Source organism: Armigeres subalbatus, chromosome 2 (genome assembly GCF_024139115.2).
Source record: "Armigeres subalbatus isolate Guangzhou_Male chromosome 2, GZ_Asu_2, whole genome shotgun sequence".
NCBI classification, from domain to species: Eukaryota; Metazoa; Arthropoda; class Insecta; order Diptera; family Culicidae; genus Armigeres; species Armigeres subalbatus.
In genome coordinates, this window is record NC_085140.1 from 282681328 (window position 1) to 282697895 (window position 16568).

A 16568-nucleotide genomic window follows, 5' to 3' on the forward strand; every position below is an offset into this window, starting at 1 on the left:
TTGGTGCGCTATTTGTTTTGTGTCTCATTTTTGTGATTTTTTCAGCAGTGAGCACGTCGGAAAACAACAAAACACGACACAAATTGAGCCTGAATCGCCTGTTTTGCGAATGTTATTGATATAGGAGCATGTTATTAATAATGGAACAGATACCCTAATTATTCTGAAGTTGCAAGGGAAACCCTTCGGAATATTGACGAGAAACTCTTCGGAGTCTCCACGGAAAAATCTTTAGAATTTCAACGAAATTTTTTCCGAAATTCTGTGGAAGAGTTCCGAAAAATGTCGATAGAAATTTTGAAGAACTAGAAGAATCCGTAGAAGGATCGTAAATGCATATTTACGATGAAAATTCCAATAAACATCAAATTCCGAAGAATTTCCAGTATAAATTAGAAAAAAATTCCAGCTCACTTGTTTTTAAAGAATCTCTAAACAAAATTTCAAAATCCTGGGCAAGATTTATTTTTTGAAAACCCAAAGATTCTTTTGGAGATAATCCATAGACTCTTCTGTGGAAATTTCAAATAATGCCTCGAAAAAAAAATACTTGGAAAATTTAAAAAAAAAAATGTGATAGAATTCACAAAGAGCATTAAAAACTATTCCGGAAATTTTTTAAAAATATGGAAATGTTTTTAAAATATGGAGATTTGAAAAAAAAATATCCAAGAACTAAAATTCAACAGAAATATCAAAGTGTTTCATGTGGCATTGGCTGTTTAATATCCCTTGGAAATTCAGAAGATATTTTCTTGAAAAATGTAGAAGTCTTCTTCTTCTTCTTCTTCTATGGCTCCACATTCCAACTGGAAGTTGGTCTACTTTATAACTTAGTAAATTCTATTAGCATTTCCTCAGTTATAAATTGAATGCTTTAATATGCCAGACAGAATTCACATGGAATTTTTATCGGAGTTTTAAGGAAAATTTTTCGGAACTTACACTGGAGATGTTTTGTTTTTTTTTCATTAACAATTTGTAGCAAAATTGTTCATTCTGAATGCCAGCAATTTATCAGAATTGTATGAAGTAATGTCAAAGTTTTTACAGGAAATTTCTTTACTGGATTTTTCCTGAATATCCACAAGAAATTCTTTTGAAGTTTTTTTCTTAAGATTTTTTCTTGGATTATTGTAAAACATGAACATTTTTCAAAATTGTAGTTGCAGTCCGCTGATGCAAAAGTGTCGGCGGCGTGATGCCAAAAACCATCTGCGGCGATTTTTTTTTAAGTGGAAATTGAGACTGAATTGCAACCTATTTTTTCGTTTATTTTTCATGGAAATAGGATCTACGGCTAAGATGGTCAAATAACGCAGATATGCATCGGCGTTGCGACCGACGCTGCGCTACCGTTTTTTTTTCGATGCACACCTACGTCCTTTTAACGCTGAGTTGAAAAGGTGCTACGTGGCATCGGCCCTAAGATGCGCTTTGCGTTTATTGATTAAATCATTAAATTTTAATGATTTGTATTTTTTACACCGCTATTGTTATTCACCAAAAGTTTTTCGTGTAAAAAAAAACCACGTGGTTCGAGGGCAACACCCCCCCTCCCCCCATGTGGCTTATCGTGGTCATTTTCCAAACCCCCCCCTCCCCCCATATATGACCACGTGGTTTCTGGACGGCCCCTAAAAAAAGTACACGAACTTTTAAAACGCCAACGGTCAAAAACTTTCATGCCGCTCTGAAAATAAAAGTTCATACTTTCAAAATAAAATTGTTGCACCGTCAAACGAAAATGGTCACATTGTAGAAAAAATAGTGGAATATTTTAATACATACTAAAAACCTCTAAAAACAGTATCCCAAAAAATCCTCTTTCCCTGTTCCCCGCTGTTCCCCTCATTCTTGTTTTCCGCCTTTAGTTTAAATAATTTCAATAAACAGTTTCAGTTTTTCTATGTCATGTTTAATTAAACCAATTAGTTAGATCTTAACACAAACGCGATAGTTTTCTCATTCCAAACAGCAGCTGCCAGTTCTACCGACAGGCCTTGATCCAGCCACTCTGCTGGGTGCGCCTCGTACAGACATTTGAATACAGGGTTTTTCTTCCGATCTGAAATGCCAAAACAAATTATCTGTAAGCAATGGAATTAAAAGAACTCGGATAAGTGCCGTTATCTTGATATGCTTAACAACGATATGCTCTAATCTCAACCAATAGAAGCAACACTCAGTTTAATCTACGCTTCATCATTGAAGTGCTGGAGCCAGATTCTTGTTTTTATTTATGGAAGGAATTAGAGCACACTGGTCATTTTCATTATTACGATTAAAATAATATAAACTTACCTTTCGGTCCCGCGAAGCTCTGTGGTTTCCTCCATCTTTAGATTCCTGGAACAACTGCACAAGAGTTAAAATAACCATGCGTAAACGCATGTAGTTTTTTACTGCTGCTGATTTGTTCTTTCGTGCTGTCACAGCCTCAGGTAAATACTTAGAGAAAAAGAGAGGAGCGATATTTTCTTCTCCTCACTGCTCATGGTTAATCGCTTGATGTTTTAAAAGTTCATGAACTCTTAGTTTGATAGACACAATTTTAAATGTCACGTTGGACACAAGAGAAAATCAACTTTCAAATAAAAAAGAAATTTTAACTGACACTAATTTTACTTTTAATTTTAAGAAAACGAAGCACTTCTTAACAGAAAAGTGCATTACATTCTATGGGATCGTTCAAAAATTACGTCCATCGTTTTTCGGCATTTTCAATCCCCCTCCCCCCCTCCTGTCACAAACTGTCACAAATCATAGACCACCCCCCCCCCTGAACGTACATGTGTCATTTTTATTTTGATGATAATTTTGGTTTTTCATTTTCGTACACTATTTTTACAATAACATAGTTAGTTATGTTCCTTACTAACAGTTTGAATATGTTTTTAAAATGCAAATTGTACTTAAAATGCTTTCAGATTTTTTTCTTGTGGATGGACGTCACATAAGACAAACACCTCTCCCTCCCATGTCACAAACTGTCACAAAACTCAGACCCCCCCCCCCCCCCCAAACCCTGGACGTAATTTTTGAACGACCCCCATAACACAATATTTGTTTTTTTGTGTGTACCACTACCGAATGATAACGATTGGCAATTCCCGGCAGAGACTCTTATTCTCGGCATAAAATCAATTATTGCAATGCTATTTCGAAGAAAACTTCATCATTGCGCTTGCACAAAGCATATCAATAATATTCTGTGGAAGGATTTGAAGAGCCTGAAGGGAATGTATGTCGTTTTTACAAATGTTAGGTACCTACAATGATAACATCATAATATTCACGCTATTACTTTGGATCTTGGAAAATAATTATGAATTGGGTGGGATAATAGCATAGATATACACCCAATATTTTTTTTTACACGGTTGGTATTCTTCAATTTCCCGGTCAACCTGATTTTTCACAGCTTTTTAAATACCGCCTGAATTTTCTTTGATTTTTTGTGATTTTTTCCATGGGGTTAACTCATAGTTTCATCAACGCTGAAGGTCGTAATCAACTAAAACCCACCCGTGTAAAAAAAGGACCGGGTGTAATATATTGATAATAGCTTACTTTAAATAAATATCATTTTTCGATGATAGCCTCGGATGATATTATTTCAAAAAGAAATAGCAACTGTGTGAAATTTTCTAAAGCACATATTAGCCAAAACGAGTATGCGCTATTACATGTTAAAATACTGAAAATATTCCTATGAACTTTCAATGCGCCGGGAGGGAGGAAGGTTGGTTATGCAAATCTTTTATTTAAAATACACCAAAATTCGACAGAAAGATTTTCCAAACGTTTTTGAATAACTTAAACATAGTAATAATATTGATCTCATTATTATTCTGTGCGGGGATCTGTGCTTGGATTATATACTAAACGGCAGGGGGGAAGACACTCGAATCTTTTGATTCTGTTTCATTTTCGATTTTTTTCTAAATCTTTTCGAATCATTTTAAATCTCTCTATTTTTTGAAATTTTGCCTGACGGCAGTTAAATCCCGCCCACATTTTTGTTTCAGTGTTCATGAGGAACATCTGTCAAACAAAAATTCAATCTTGTTGCCGGAACATCAGCACAGGACATTCACTCTCCAAATCTGGTGCTGAACGGACGTTGGAAAATATTCCCAAGTGTTAAGTTATCGCGACGTTTAATTTATTGGTGATAAAATCACACTTTTTGACTGCGGTCAAGAGTGCGGGTAGTGTTTTCGTTTGTATGCGGTGATTTGTGAAGTTTGAAGTGATTGTTGATCTGTTCCATATACTTTTTGCTTGATTGATAAAGGGCAGTTTTACATTGTTTTGGTTTCCGCGAGCGATCGAAAGATCCTCGTTGGATGAGAGATAGTGATGACGAGAACGGGGGATTTGCTAGTCCCCTAGAAGATAGTGAATCATTGACAGGTTATGAGTCGGCTACTGAAAGTAATTTGCGCAGAAAAATGGAAGAATTGAACACGGATGGGATCAAAGCTCCCAAAAAACTCAAAATTGAACACGGAACAAACAAAACTGAAAAAAGGAACAAGGAAAAGAATAAGGAAAAAGACAAGAATAAAGATAAATCCAAGAATGAGAATAATGGCAATGGTCTCTTCGGAGATGGTTGGCAGAAGAATCGAGTTTTCAAAACATTCATGATAGAACCCAAAGACGAAACATCAGAACCGATACACGTAATGGAAATAGCCAGGCTCCTTCGTAATATCAAGATAACCTACCAAGAACTAGTCAAAGCAGGAAAAAACAGATTCAAAATTACCTTTGCTAATCCCCGACATGCAGAACAGCTAATTAATTCCCAAGTTTTGATCGACGACTTCAAATACAAAATATTTGTGCCTACTATGTTCAAGGAGACCATCGGAGTTATCAGAAATGTGCCTCCATCCATCCCGAATCAGAAATTCTAGCTAATCTTGAATCAGAAAGAATTAAAATAACAAAAGTGGAAAGAATCAAAAACTACAAAAGAAGGACTTGGTACCGACATATGCTATCAAGATTTACGCTGAGGGGAGAAAGCTTCCTCGTCAGGTGCGAATCTATGATCTACCATATGATGTTGATTGCTACGTTTTTCCAATGAAATGTTGTGTTAAATGTGTTAGGTATGGTCATTCTTTCAAAGCATGTAAGTCACCTAAAGTAAGATGCTACAACTGCTCTAATGAGGGTCATGAAGGTCAAGATTGCAAATCCCTAAATGTTAGTTGTTGGCATTGTAAGGAAGGACACAAAGCTTTTGACATCAGCTGTAGAGAAAGAAACCGACAAGACAATATCAGGAAAGCAATGGCGTACAATAAGCTAACCTTTGTAGAAGCTGCTAAACTTTATCCGATGCAGTCCCGAGTACAATACAGAATTCAGGATAATTCCGAATTTCCATCCCTTACCCAACCTGAAATGCAATCTGTTAATACCCAAACTCCGGAAATGTTGAAATTTAGTTCAAATCATAATCAAAACACCCAAAAACCAACCAATTAATAACTCCCAGAAAATTCCTACACAGAAAATAGAAACAACATGATGCCTACGGATTACATAACAAAATCAGAACTAGACCAAATTGTCAACAAACTTAAGGTAGAAATAGTTAAACAACTAAATGTCACCAAACTCATAACCAAAATAAAAGAAATCCAAGAATCAATAGTTCAAAAATATTACAAAGTCAAACGAAGAAAACAATCAAACTAATAATCACAATTTACTTATCACTATCAGCCAGCAACTGAATGATATCATCAATCCGGAAATTTTACGTAATTCAAAACCTCCCGAACGTTAATACACAAATGGCCCAATTCAGAAACTTAAACATTCTCCAAAACAATATAAATAGCATTCGTCCCACTGCAAACCGGACTTTACTAATAAACTTTCTTCAATTACATAAAATAGATATAGCTTTCCTATCAGAAATATGGTTGAAACCAACAGAAGATTTCAAATTTCCAGGTTACAAATTTCCTAAGAAAACTCGTGACAAAGGTTACGGGGGAGTAGGATTCTTAATCAAAACGAAATAAGCTTTCAAATCCTGAAACTACCAGATCTGCATCCAATAGAAGCAATTGCCATAAAAACCCTTAATACTCCCATTCCATATTTACTTATCTCAATTTATATCCCGCCTTATCCAATAAACAATAATCAAATAAAATCCCCATTGAAATTATTATTTGATTTTATAGACAGACTGAATATTAGTACAATATTAGCTGGGGACTTTAATGCACAACATGCAATTTGGAATGGTGCTTGGAACAGTACAAATAGAATTTGTTTAAGAGGAGAACTTATTGCTGAGATGATAGAAAATAGAGATCTTGTTTCAATCAATGATGGATCACCAACTATGTTAAAGCCTCCTAACACAACGCCATCTGCAATTGATTTAACTTTTGTTTCATCCAATATTGCTCCAAATACCAGTTGGAAAGTCTTGAACGAAGAAATCTGTGGAGATCATAAAATAATAAATTTTCAAATTATAAATGCTATCATACAATATACATACCATAAAGAACTTACGAATAATAAGAAAGCAATAGATAACTTGAATATGATTGATCCAAATACCATTAATACACCTGATGAACTTGTTAAAATTTTTGAACAAAAAATATCAGAGGCTAGATATAAACCAAACACAAAATTTCAACCAAAGAAATGGTGGACTCAAGAAATTCGGGAACTATTAGAAGATAAAAACCAAAAACTCGCTATTTATTGTAACAATCTAACACTTGAAAATTTTTTAGATTTTAAAAAAGCAAGATGCATTTTAAAATCTAAAATTAGAAAAGAAAAAAGAAAATATTTCCATCAAATGACCGATTTATTAACCCCAGACTTAAATATTAAACAGCTTTGGTCAACTGTTAAACTATTAAGTGGTGGTTTCTCTAAACCAAATAGTGTAATTTTACTGAATGATGTAAATTTATCATCATGTTTTATGGATACAAATTTTCCTAACATCTCGAACGACATCCAATATTCTATTCAGCCAACTGTAAATAAACTTTCAATAAACTTTTCTGATATTTTAAATTTTATTCATTCTAAAAAAATAGCTCTGCCCCAGGACCAGATCAAATTTCTTTTTTAATTCTCAAAAATCTTACTCCAGAACTGTTGCAAAAAATAGCGAAAATTTGTAACAATGTCTTATCATCTTCAATAATTCCAACGGAATGGTTGAAAATAAAGTGTGTACCTATACTAAAGCCCGGTAAACCAGAAAATGACCCTAATTCATATAGGCCAATTTGTCTTATTTCAACTTTACTTAAAGCATTAAATTTTAAAGTAAAAAAAGAATTAACGAAATTTACTCATACTAATAGAATTATTCCAGAATTTTCATTTGGTTTTAAGACAAAAACTTCCTCTGTAAATTGTGTAAATAATTTAATATCTTCTGTAAATAGCGCAAAAAGTAATAAAAAAATAGTTATGGTTACATTTCTAGACCTATCTAAAGCTTTCGATAATGTAGATATTTCCAAACTTCTAAATATACTTAAAGATTACAATTTTCCTCCTGAAATAATAAACTGGCTTTATATGTACTTAAAACAAAGAAAAATTACCTTAACTCTTAATGATGGAACGATATTGGAAAGATAGACTAATAAAGGACTTCCTCAGGGATGTCCTTTGTCTCCAATTTTGTTCAATATTTATACTTCTAAACTTCATGCAGTTGCCATAGAAGGTTTCCTAATACAATTTGCTGATGACTTCAAGTTAGTAATAGAAGGTGACGATTTTTGTATAGCTAGTAATAAAATGAATTTATCTTTAAACATAATAAACAATGAATTTGAATTACTAGGAATGAGAATAAATTCAAATAAATCAGGTACAATTTGCTTTGCTAACAACCCTCCGGATAACTTATTTATACACATTAATAACAACCCTATAGAAATCAAAAATGTTCATCAATATTTAGGTATTTGGATCGACCATAAACTCAATTTCAAAACACACATAACTGAAACCATAAACAAAGCCAATATTCTCAAAATGTTGAGTAGAAAGAAAGGAGGGTGCCATCCTGCAACTTTACAAAAAATCAACAATTCCATAGTAAGATCAGTTCTAGATTACGGTATTTCCATTTACGCTTCAGCTTGCAAAACAGATTTTAATAGAATAGAAAAGTACAAAACCTATCAATCAGGACCAGTTTAAGATACCTACAATCAACACCCATCCATGTCATTTATGCAGAAGCTGGTGAACTTCCACTAAAGTACAGAGCACAATACTTGGCCTTCAAAGAAATTCTTAAAACGTTGTATCATAAAAATAGTCCGATTTCAAACAAGCTTTTAGATCTAATAACCTCAGATGAGGAACCAAAATTTACATCATACATTGAAAAAATAGCTTCAATAAACAATTTTCATATTCTCCAATGTAAATACTCCTCAATTCATACAACAGACACAATGGAACATAATAAAATAAAAATAAAAACTTCAATTCCCAATTTAAACAAAACTAACACCCCAATTTCAATGCAAAAGTTTCTAGTTCAAAAGTTGATACAAGATAACTATCTTTCTCATTTTAAAATTTTCACAGATGGTTCTAAAACAAGTCAAGGTGTAGGTTTTGGTTTCTATGATGAGGAAAACAAAACTTCATATAGCTTTAAACTTCACTCAGCTTTCTCAATAATGAATGCAGAATTAGTAGCTATCATAGAAGCAATAGAATATGCAATAAGTATAGATCAAACAAAAATAGTCATTTTAACAGATTCACAGAGCAGTTGCATTAAATTAACAAATTCAAACTCAGACAATTACTTAATAGATAAACTTTTAACTTTGACACATTACAACAACTTTAATGAAATAGTCATTCAATGGATTCCAGGTCACATTAATTTAACAGGAAATGATAGAGCAGATACAGCTGCTAAATTAGGCATCAATAGACATACTCCTGAAAACTATGCGCTCACTTTAGGCGACTGCTTGTTAAAATTCAAATCGGATCTTTTTTTCCGAATGGAATCAAGAATATAACACTTTATCATTGGAGAAAGGCAAACAACATTACCAAATTATGAACTCAATAGAACTAACACCTTGGTTTAAGAATATTCCCATGTCTACTACAGATACTATCATAATCAATAGAATAAGGACATTTCATACCGCGACTAAAGACAGATTAGCTAAATGGAAACTAATTAGATCAGACCTTTGTACATACTGTAATACTCAAGATAATCTTCACCATATTCTCTATGACTGCGTCAAACTCACAACTTTAAGGGCTAAATTTCCCGTTCTCGTGAATAAAATTGATTTGAAACAGCTCTTAAAGAATAAAAACTTAAATGATTATATTCAACTGGCAGGATTTATTAGTGAAGCAAAGATCAATGTTTGAACGAGATTCAATGCAATTACTTCAATATCGGATTCTACTGTTGCAGACGAGATACGCACCATTCATTAAGAAAGCAATCAAAAAGTTTTAATCGCGAAACGGTAATTTCAAATGTTTCATAACTTTATCCAATTTGACACTTGGCAAATATGGACCAAACAGGTCTGTGCCATATACCAGAAGAAAAAAAAAAAAAAAAAAAAAAAACATCAGCACAGGAAGGAATCTGTAGTTTGACTGCTAGGTAGCAGATTTTGCTGCCGGAACACCGTCGTATCCTACATTTTACGGCGGAGAAACACCAGCAGCAACAAACGGAATCCCTTACGTTCGATGGACTGCTATGGCGTCAACAGTGATCACAGCATATCCAGGCTCTACTCGCAATCCGTCGTGCTAGTGCAAAATCCTGCCGGAACACCATCCCAACGATAGTACACCAGCAGTACCACGGACTACAGAAGTATTGTTCATCGAAACAGGAATGATTTTACGGTAACGAAACAAGTTCTTGTCCCTCTATAAATTGCAGTAGAACAACGCCACTTTCGGACCCCGAAAGGGAACGAATCCGATGCTGTACATATACGTATCACAAAAGGCCCTGAATCATCATGGCTTAAGAACTGAAGAAGAAATAGACGATATAGTACGTTCAAGACGATGACGCTGATTCTGTTGCCGCTCCCTCACGTCACCTATCTTCAAGAGGAAAACACTTGAAGCTCATGAAAGTGGTCAACCTGGAAGATCCCAAAACTCGTGTGTGTGTCCAAGTCGCAGCAGAGTCTCAGCCAAGTCGGCAGCAGCAGTTCCAGCTCTAGTTCCTGTCCCGATAGCATTTCCTCGCAGCTGCTGAAAACCACCAAACTGCTGGCCAATTTGGACTGGTGCACGGATGTGGTAGGAGGGTGGTGGCAGCGGGAGCAGTGTAAGCGGAAGCAGCACCATCGTGATCGGAGATGGCAATGGGAGTTCCGGCAGTGCCGTTCAGGATATCGGTATTCGTGCCGGTAACATTTAGTAAAACACCCACGCAGGTTAGCAATAAATCCACTGGGAATAGCAGCAGTGCCGGCACCGCGACCAACAACTCCAGCAAACATCAGCTGATTGCATCTTCTAGTCAAGCCTCTGGTGGGTTCCTGGGAAGCAGTGCTAATGACGGCAGTTTGAACATGAACGGTGGCGGCGGTCTCGGTGGCCACACCGTGGTGCTCTCGGATCTGGACTCGAGTGACGATAATCATCTGCGCTTCAGCAAAAATGGAACCGAAATATTTGACTACGATTGTGATTACGATAACGAAGAGGAGTTCAACTATCTGGCCCGCGCTGCAGCTGCCGTAGCAACTTCGACCGAGTTCCTCCTATTGGAGACTTCGATATGGATGGAAACGGCCTGCTAAAAATCCGAAGGTCCAACAGTTTTACCACGACGGCGAGCAGTGCATGCGGACTTCCGGTTAGCGAGCTGCATCAGCAAAAGCATAACAACGAATATTTATCAGCGGAAAATCTAACTAACCTGCAGCTTCTGCAGAATAAACCGAAGAGTTTCTCCTAAACCATGGACAGTCAAGGCTCGACGATTTTAAGCAACATCAGATGATGAATGAAATGATTAATGGTAAGTTTGATTAAATGGCATATATTATTCTCTTGCTGATTATTCATTGATTGTTTTTAGGGTGGCTAGCTGGGCCTGACACAAACTCCCCAAGTTTCTGAGGGCCATTCCACCTAACTTTCCGGTGAACTATTCTGCGAAATTTTGTATACAGTCCCTCGCTGGCACTCGGACGACGATCAGCTGCCCCTGGGGAACAGATGCTGTTGTGAGCCGCTTCTAACATGGAGAACAGACGCTCGTTCAGATTTGCACCCAAGAGAGGAGCAAACTCCCTTCCACGTTCCCTGCCACCGTACAACCATAGTTCCCACCGGGGTTGGTTACCCGATGCTCCTTGAGATTGCTCGTACCCCGACCAGCACCACGGGGAGGTAGAGATAGGCGTTGCTGGGAAAGAGGCTGAGAACCGCGAGATGGAGTCTATTTTATTCCTTCAGGTACGCGAAGTACCAATGGTACAATGGTTTTAATTTATAATTGAATTGTCAATATAAAGGATTGGAAATAATTTGTATAAAGATGCCATATATTTTTCATATTCGAATATCAATGTTGTGCTGCACAGGAAGGCATTGTACGGTGCCTCCAAAAAGCAGAGGTCCTTCGCGTTTCAGGGCACCTTACTTATTCTTGGCATTAAGAATCAATCCATAGAACTTGGAGAACCTTTATTAAGATATTAAGATAATCAGTTGAGCGTGAAAATTACGGTACCTAGAATATTGCGAAAAAGAGGATCCAATAGTTGAGCGAGTGTCAGCCTTGAGCTTCTCGGTTGATGCGATCGACTCTCGGGACTTTTTGGGATGTGATTGGATGTTTTGATGGCCGTTTGGATTTCTAGTACCGTAAAATGGGGCGAATAGAAACAAAACTCCCTAAACCTAACAATACTATACACGGTTAGATGACTTTACCCATTAATGGGTACTATTTTATTGTTGATATTTTTCCCACCGTGAAAAATTCACCCATTTTCTTGAAAAAGCGCCACTACCCATTAAAATGGGTAGTGGCGCTTTTTCAAGAAAATGGGTGAATTTTTCACGGTGGGAATAATATCAACAATAACATAGTACCCATTAATGGGTAAAGTCATCTAACCGTGTAGGAATACATATCGCGTTTTTATTTATGAGTAGTAGTAGTAGTAAAATTCTTCTTTATTTACACATTTTTTGTTCTACAATTATTTTTGACATGTACAGTGATCGGCCGGCTTGGCCCTCCAACTTCAATTTTAATTATTATTATTATTATTATTTCTATGTTTCTACTTAACTTTTAAAATATAATGTATCATGACGGCCTTCAGGAGGCGCTAGTGTGTTTTTTAAAATTTGATAACCTAACTACTATGTACACTAATATTTACAATGAAAATTTGATAACCTAGATTGGAACTAGCGCCCTAAGCGCTTCTTGGTCCGAGTGCAAGCAACGGACCCTAAACTTTTCTTTACACTCACCAAAGCGTTCATGTAAGGTTTTTATCCCGGCCAGACGGTGGACCTCGGATGTTCTTGTCCTGGGAGGGGTGTTGAGGATCATCCTCAGGAATTTGTTTTGGACCCGTTGAAGTTTGAGGTGGTGGGTTTTAGCGCAGCTCTCCCAGACCGGCATGCCATATTCGATCACAGGGAGGATGATTTGCTTGTAGACAGCAAGCTTATTTTTCAGGGACAATGACGACCGGCGGTTGATCAAAGGGTACAGTAGTTTCAACAAGACGTTACACTTTGTCACCGTTTTGTCAACCTGTTGCCTGAAAATAAGCTTGCTGTCGAGGGTCAAGCCAAGGTAGTCGGCCTCATTGGCCCATTCCACAGTCGTGCCATTGAGGATGATTTTACAGTCCCAGGCGGAACAAGTTTAGGGGATTTGGAGTGGGGGAAAATGATGACCTGGGTCTTCGCCGCGTTGATACAGATCTTCCAGCTGGTGAGGTACTCTGTCAGGGCATCCAGGCCTCGTTGGAGTTTTGCCACTAGCGCTCTGATCACTCTACCGTTGTAGACGATGGATGTGTCATCTGCGAACAGAGACAGAATGCCGCCTTCTGGAGGCCATCATGCCATACATTGTCAAATGCCTTCTCGACATCGAGTAAGGCCATGGCGGATGTTTTCGAGACAAACTTGTTCCGTCTGAGGACGTTGGTAACTCGGGTCAGTTGGTGAACAGTTGACCGACCGCGTCGGAAACCAAACTGTTCCTCGAGCAAGATGTTGAGATTTTCGGCAGACTCAAGTAACCGGTGATGAATAGCTTTTTCGAATAGCTTGGATAACCCTGAGAGAAGGCTGATGGGTCGATAACTTTTGGGAGAGGAAGGATCCTTCCCAGGCTTCCGGATGGGGATGACTTTCGCTGTCTTCCAGGACGATGGGAAGTAGCTGAGCCGGAGACACTGATTAAAGATCAGTGAGAGGTGCTCAAAGAACGGAGCACTCATGTGTTTGAGCTCGAGATTCAGGATGCTGTCGAAGCCTGGGGCCTTCATGTTCTTCGACGATTTGATATAGGCCGTCAATTCGCCAGCTGAGATCTCCAACTCCTCCGAGAAGTCGTTGGGAATCAAATGGATGTTGTTAGCATGCTCGTTGACGGCTGCTTCGTGTGGACTGACGATGTTCTGCCCAAGATTGTGTGAGCTGACGAAGTGACGTGAAGGATTCCGCTGGGAATTCCTGAAGGATTCCGCTCGGAATCCCTGAAGGGTTCCGCTGGGAATCCCTGAAGGATTCCGCTGGGAATCCCTGAAGGATTCAGCTGGGAATCCCTGAAGGATTCCGCTGGGAATCCCTGAATGATTCCACGGAAATCCTTGAAAGATTCCACTGGAAATCCATTGGATATCCCTGGGGGAATCCCTGGAGATTCATAGTGGAACTCTCCAGTGACTTCCAGTGGAATCCTCCAGTGACTTCCAGTGGAATCCTCCAGGGATTTCCAGTGGAATCCTCCAGGGATTTCCAATGGAATCCTCAAGGGTTCACAGTAAATCCTCCAGGGATTCCCAGTAGAATCCTTCAGTGTTTCCCAATGGAATTCTTCAGGGATTGGAATCTAGTGGAATTTCCCAGGGATTCCCAATGGATTCCCAGTGGAATCTTTCAAGGATTTCCGTGGAATCCTTCTGGGATTCCCAGCGGAATCCTTCTGGGATTCCCAGCGGAATCCTTCTGGGATTCCCAGCGGAATCCTTCTGGGATTCCCAGCGGAATCCTTCTGGGATTCCCAGCGGAATCCTTCTGGGATTCCTAGCGGAATCCTTCAGGGATTCCCAGCGGAGTCCTTCAGGGATTCCCAGCGGAATCCTGCAGGGATTCCCAGCGTAATCCTTCAGTGATTCAATTGGGAATCCCTGAAGGATTACGCTGGGAATCGCTGAAGGATTCCGCTGGGAATCCCTGAAGGATTCCGCTGGGAATCCCTGAAGGAATCCACGGAAATCCTTGAAAGATTCCACTGGGAATCCATTGGGAATCCCTGGGGGATTCCACTAGATTCCAATCCCTGAAGGATTCCATTGGGAAACACTGAAGGATTCTACTGGGAATCCCTGGAGGATTCACTGTGAACCCTAGAGGATTCCACTGAAAATCCCTGGAAGTCACTGGAGATTTCCACTATGAATCCCTGGAGAAATGCACACGGAATCCCCAAAGGTTTCCAATGCGAATCCCCAAAGGATTCTACTGTGAATCCCCGAGGGGTTCCATTGGTAATCCCTGGAGGATTCCATTAGGAATCCTTGGAAGATTTCATTGGGAATCCCTGGGGGATTTCATTGGGAATCCCTGGAGGATTCCATTGGGAATCCCTGGAGGATTCCATTGGGAAACCCTGGAGGATTCCATTAGAAATCCCTGGAGGATTCCATTGGGAATCCCTGGAGGATTTTATTGGGAATCCCCGAAGGATTACGCTGGGAATCCCTGAAGGATTCCGCTGGGAATCCCTGAAGGATTCCGCTGGGAATCCCAAATGCAATGGGAATCCCTGAAGGATTCCGCTGGGAATCCCTAAAATATTCCACGGAAATCCTTGAAGGATTCCACTGGGAATCCCTAGGGGATTCCACTAGATTCCAATCCCTGAAGGATTCCATTTGGAAACACTGAAGGATTCTGCTGGGAATCCCTGGAGGATTCACTGTGAACCCTGGAGGATTCCACGGGAAATCCCTGAAGGATTCCACTGAAAGTCACTGGTGGATTCCACTGGAAGTCACTGGAGAGTTCCACTATGAATCCCTGGAGAAATCCACAGGGAATCCCCAAAGGTTTGTAATGCAAATCCCCGAGGGGTTCCATTGGTAATCCCTGGAGGATTCCATTAGGAATCCTTGGAAGATTTCATTGGGAATCCCTGGGGGATTTCATTGGGAATCCCTGGAGGATTCCATTGGGAATCCCTGGAGGATTCCATTGGGAATCCCTGGAGGATTCCATTGGGAATCCCTGGAGGATTCCATTGGGAAACACTGAAGCATTCTACTGGCAATCCCTGGAGGATTCACTGTGAACCCTAGAGGATTCCACTGGAAATCGCTGGAGGATTCCATTGGAAATCCCTGGAGCATTCCACTGGAAGTCACTGGAGGATTCCACTAGAAGTCATTGGAGAGTTCCACTATGAATACCTGGAGAATTCCACAGGGAATCTCCAAAGGTTCCCAATGCGAATCCCCAAAGGATTCCACTGTGAATCCCCGAGGGGTTCCATTGGTAATCCCTGGAGGATTGCATTAGGAATCCTTGGAAGATTTTATTGGGAATCCCTGGGGGATTTCATTGGGAATCCCTGGAGGATTCCGTTGGGAAACCCTGAAGGATTCCATTAGAAATCCCTGGAGGATTCCATTGGGAATCTCTGGAGGATTTTATTGGGAATTCCTGGAGGATTCCATTGGGAATCCCTGGAGGATTCCATTGGGAATCCCTGAAGGATTACGCTGGGAATCCCTGCAGGATTCCGCTGGCAATCCCTGAAGGATTCCGCTGGGAATCCCTGCAGGATTCCACGGAAATCCTTGAAAGATTCCACTGGGAATCCATTGGAAATCCCTGGGGGATTCCACTAGATTTCAATCCCTGAAGGATTTCACTGGAAATCCCTGGAGGGTTCCACTGGAAATCCCTGGAGGATTCCACTGGAAATCCCTGGAGGATTCCACTGGAAATCCCTGGAGGATTCCACTGGAAATCCCTGGAGGATTCCACTGGAAATCCCTGGAGGATTCCACTGGGAAAACCTGGAGGATTCCACTGGCAATCCCTGGAGGATTCCACTGGGAATCCCTGGAGGATTCCACTGGGAATCCCTGGAGGATTCCACTGGGAATCCCTGGAGGATTCCACTGGGAAGCCCTGGAGGAATCCCCTGGGAATCCCTGGAGGAATCCCCTGGGAATCCCTGGAGGAATCCCCTGGGAATCCCTGGAGGAATCCCCTGGGAATCCCTGGAGGAATCCCCTGGGAATCCC

General features: G+C 39.5%; 2 protein-coding genes across 3 annotated transcripts in view; one reads left to right on the forward strand and one right to left on the reverse strand.

The window, feature by feature from the left end:
* The window catches only part of LOC134216443 (uncharacterized), a 40587-nt gene that overhangs the window by 21310 nt on the left and 2709 nt on the right, over positions 1-16568 (reverse strand). The window contains exon 3 of one of the 2 annotated variants that reach the window (XM_062695328.1): positions 11163-11476. The exons of the other annotated variant lie outside the window; for it this stretch is intronic. Coding sequence (XP_062551312.1) covers positions 11398-11476 — 79 coding nt within the window. The 3' untranslated portion in view covers positions 11163-11397. Of the gene's footprint in view, positions 1-11162; positions 11477-16568 lie in introns of those variants that run through there. 2 annotated transcript variants of the gene reach the window in all.
* On the forward strand, positions 9659-11577 carry LOC134216444 (uncharacterized). Its single transcript, XM_062695330.1, has 2 exons — positions 9659-11074; positions 11135-11577. The coding sequence occupies exon 1, from the start codon at positions 10407-10409 to the stop codon at positions 10851-10853; it is 447 nt and encodes a 148-aa protein (XP_062551314.1). The 5' UTR covers positions 9659-10406; the 3' UTR covers positions 10854-11074; positions 11135-11577.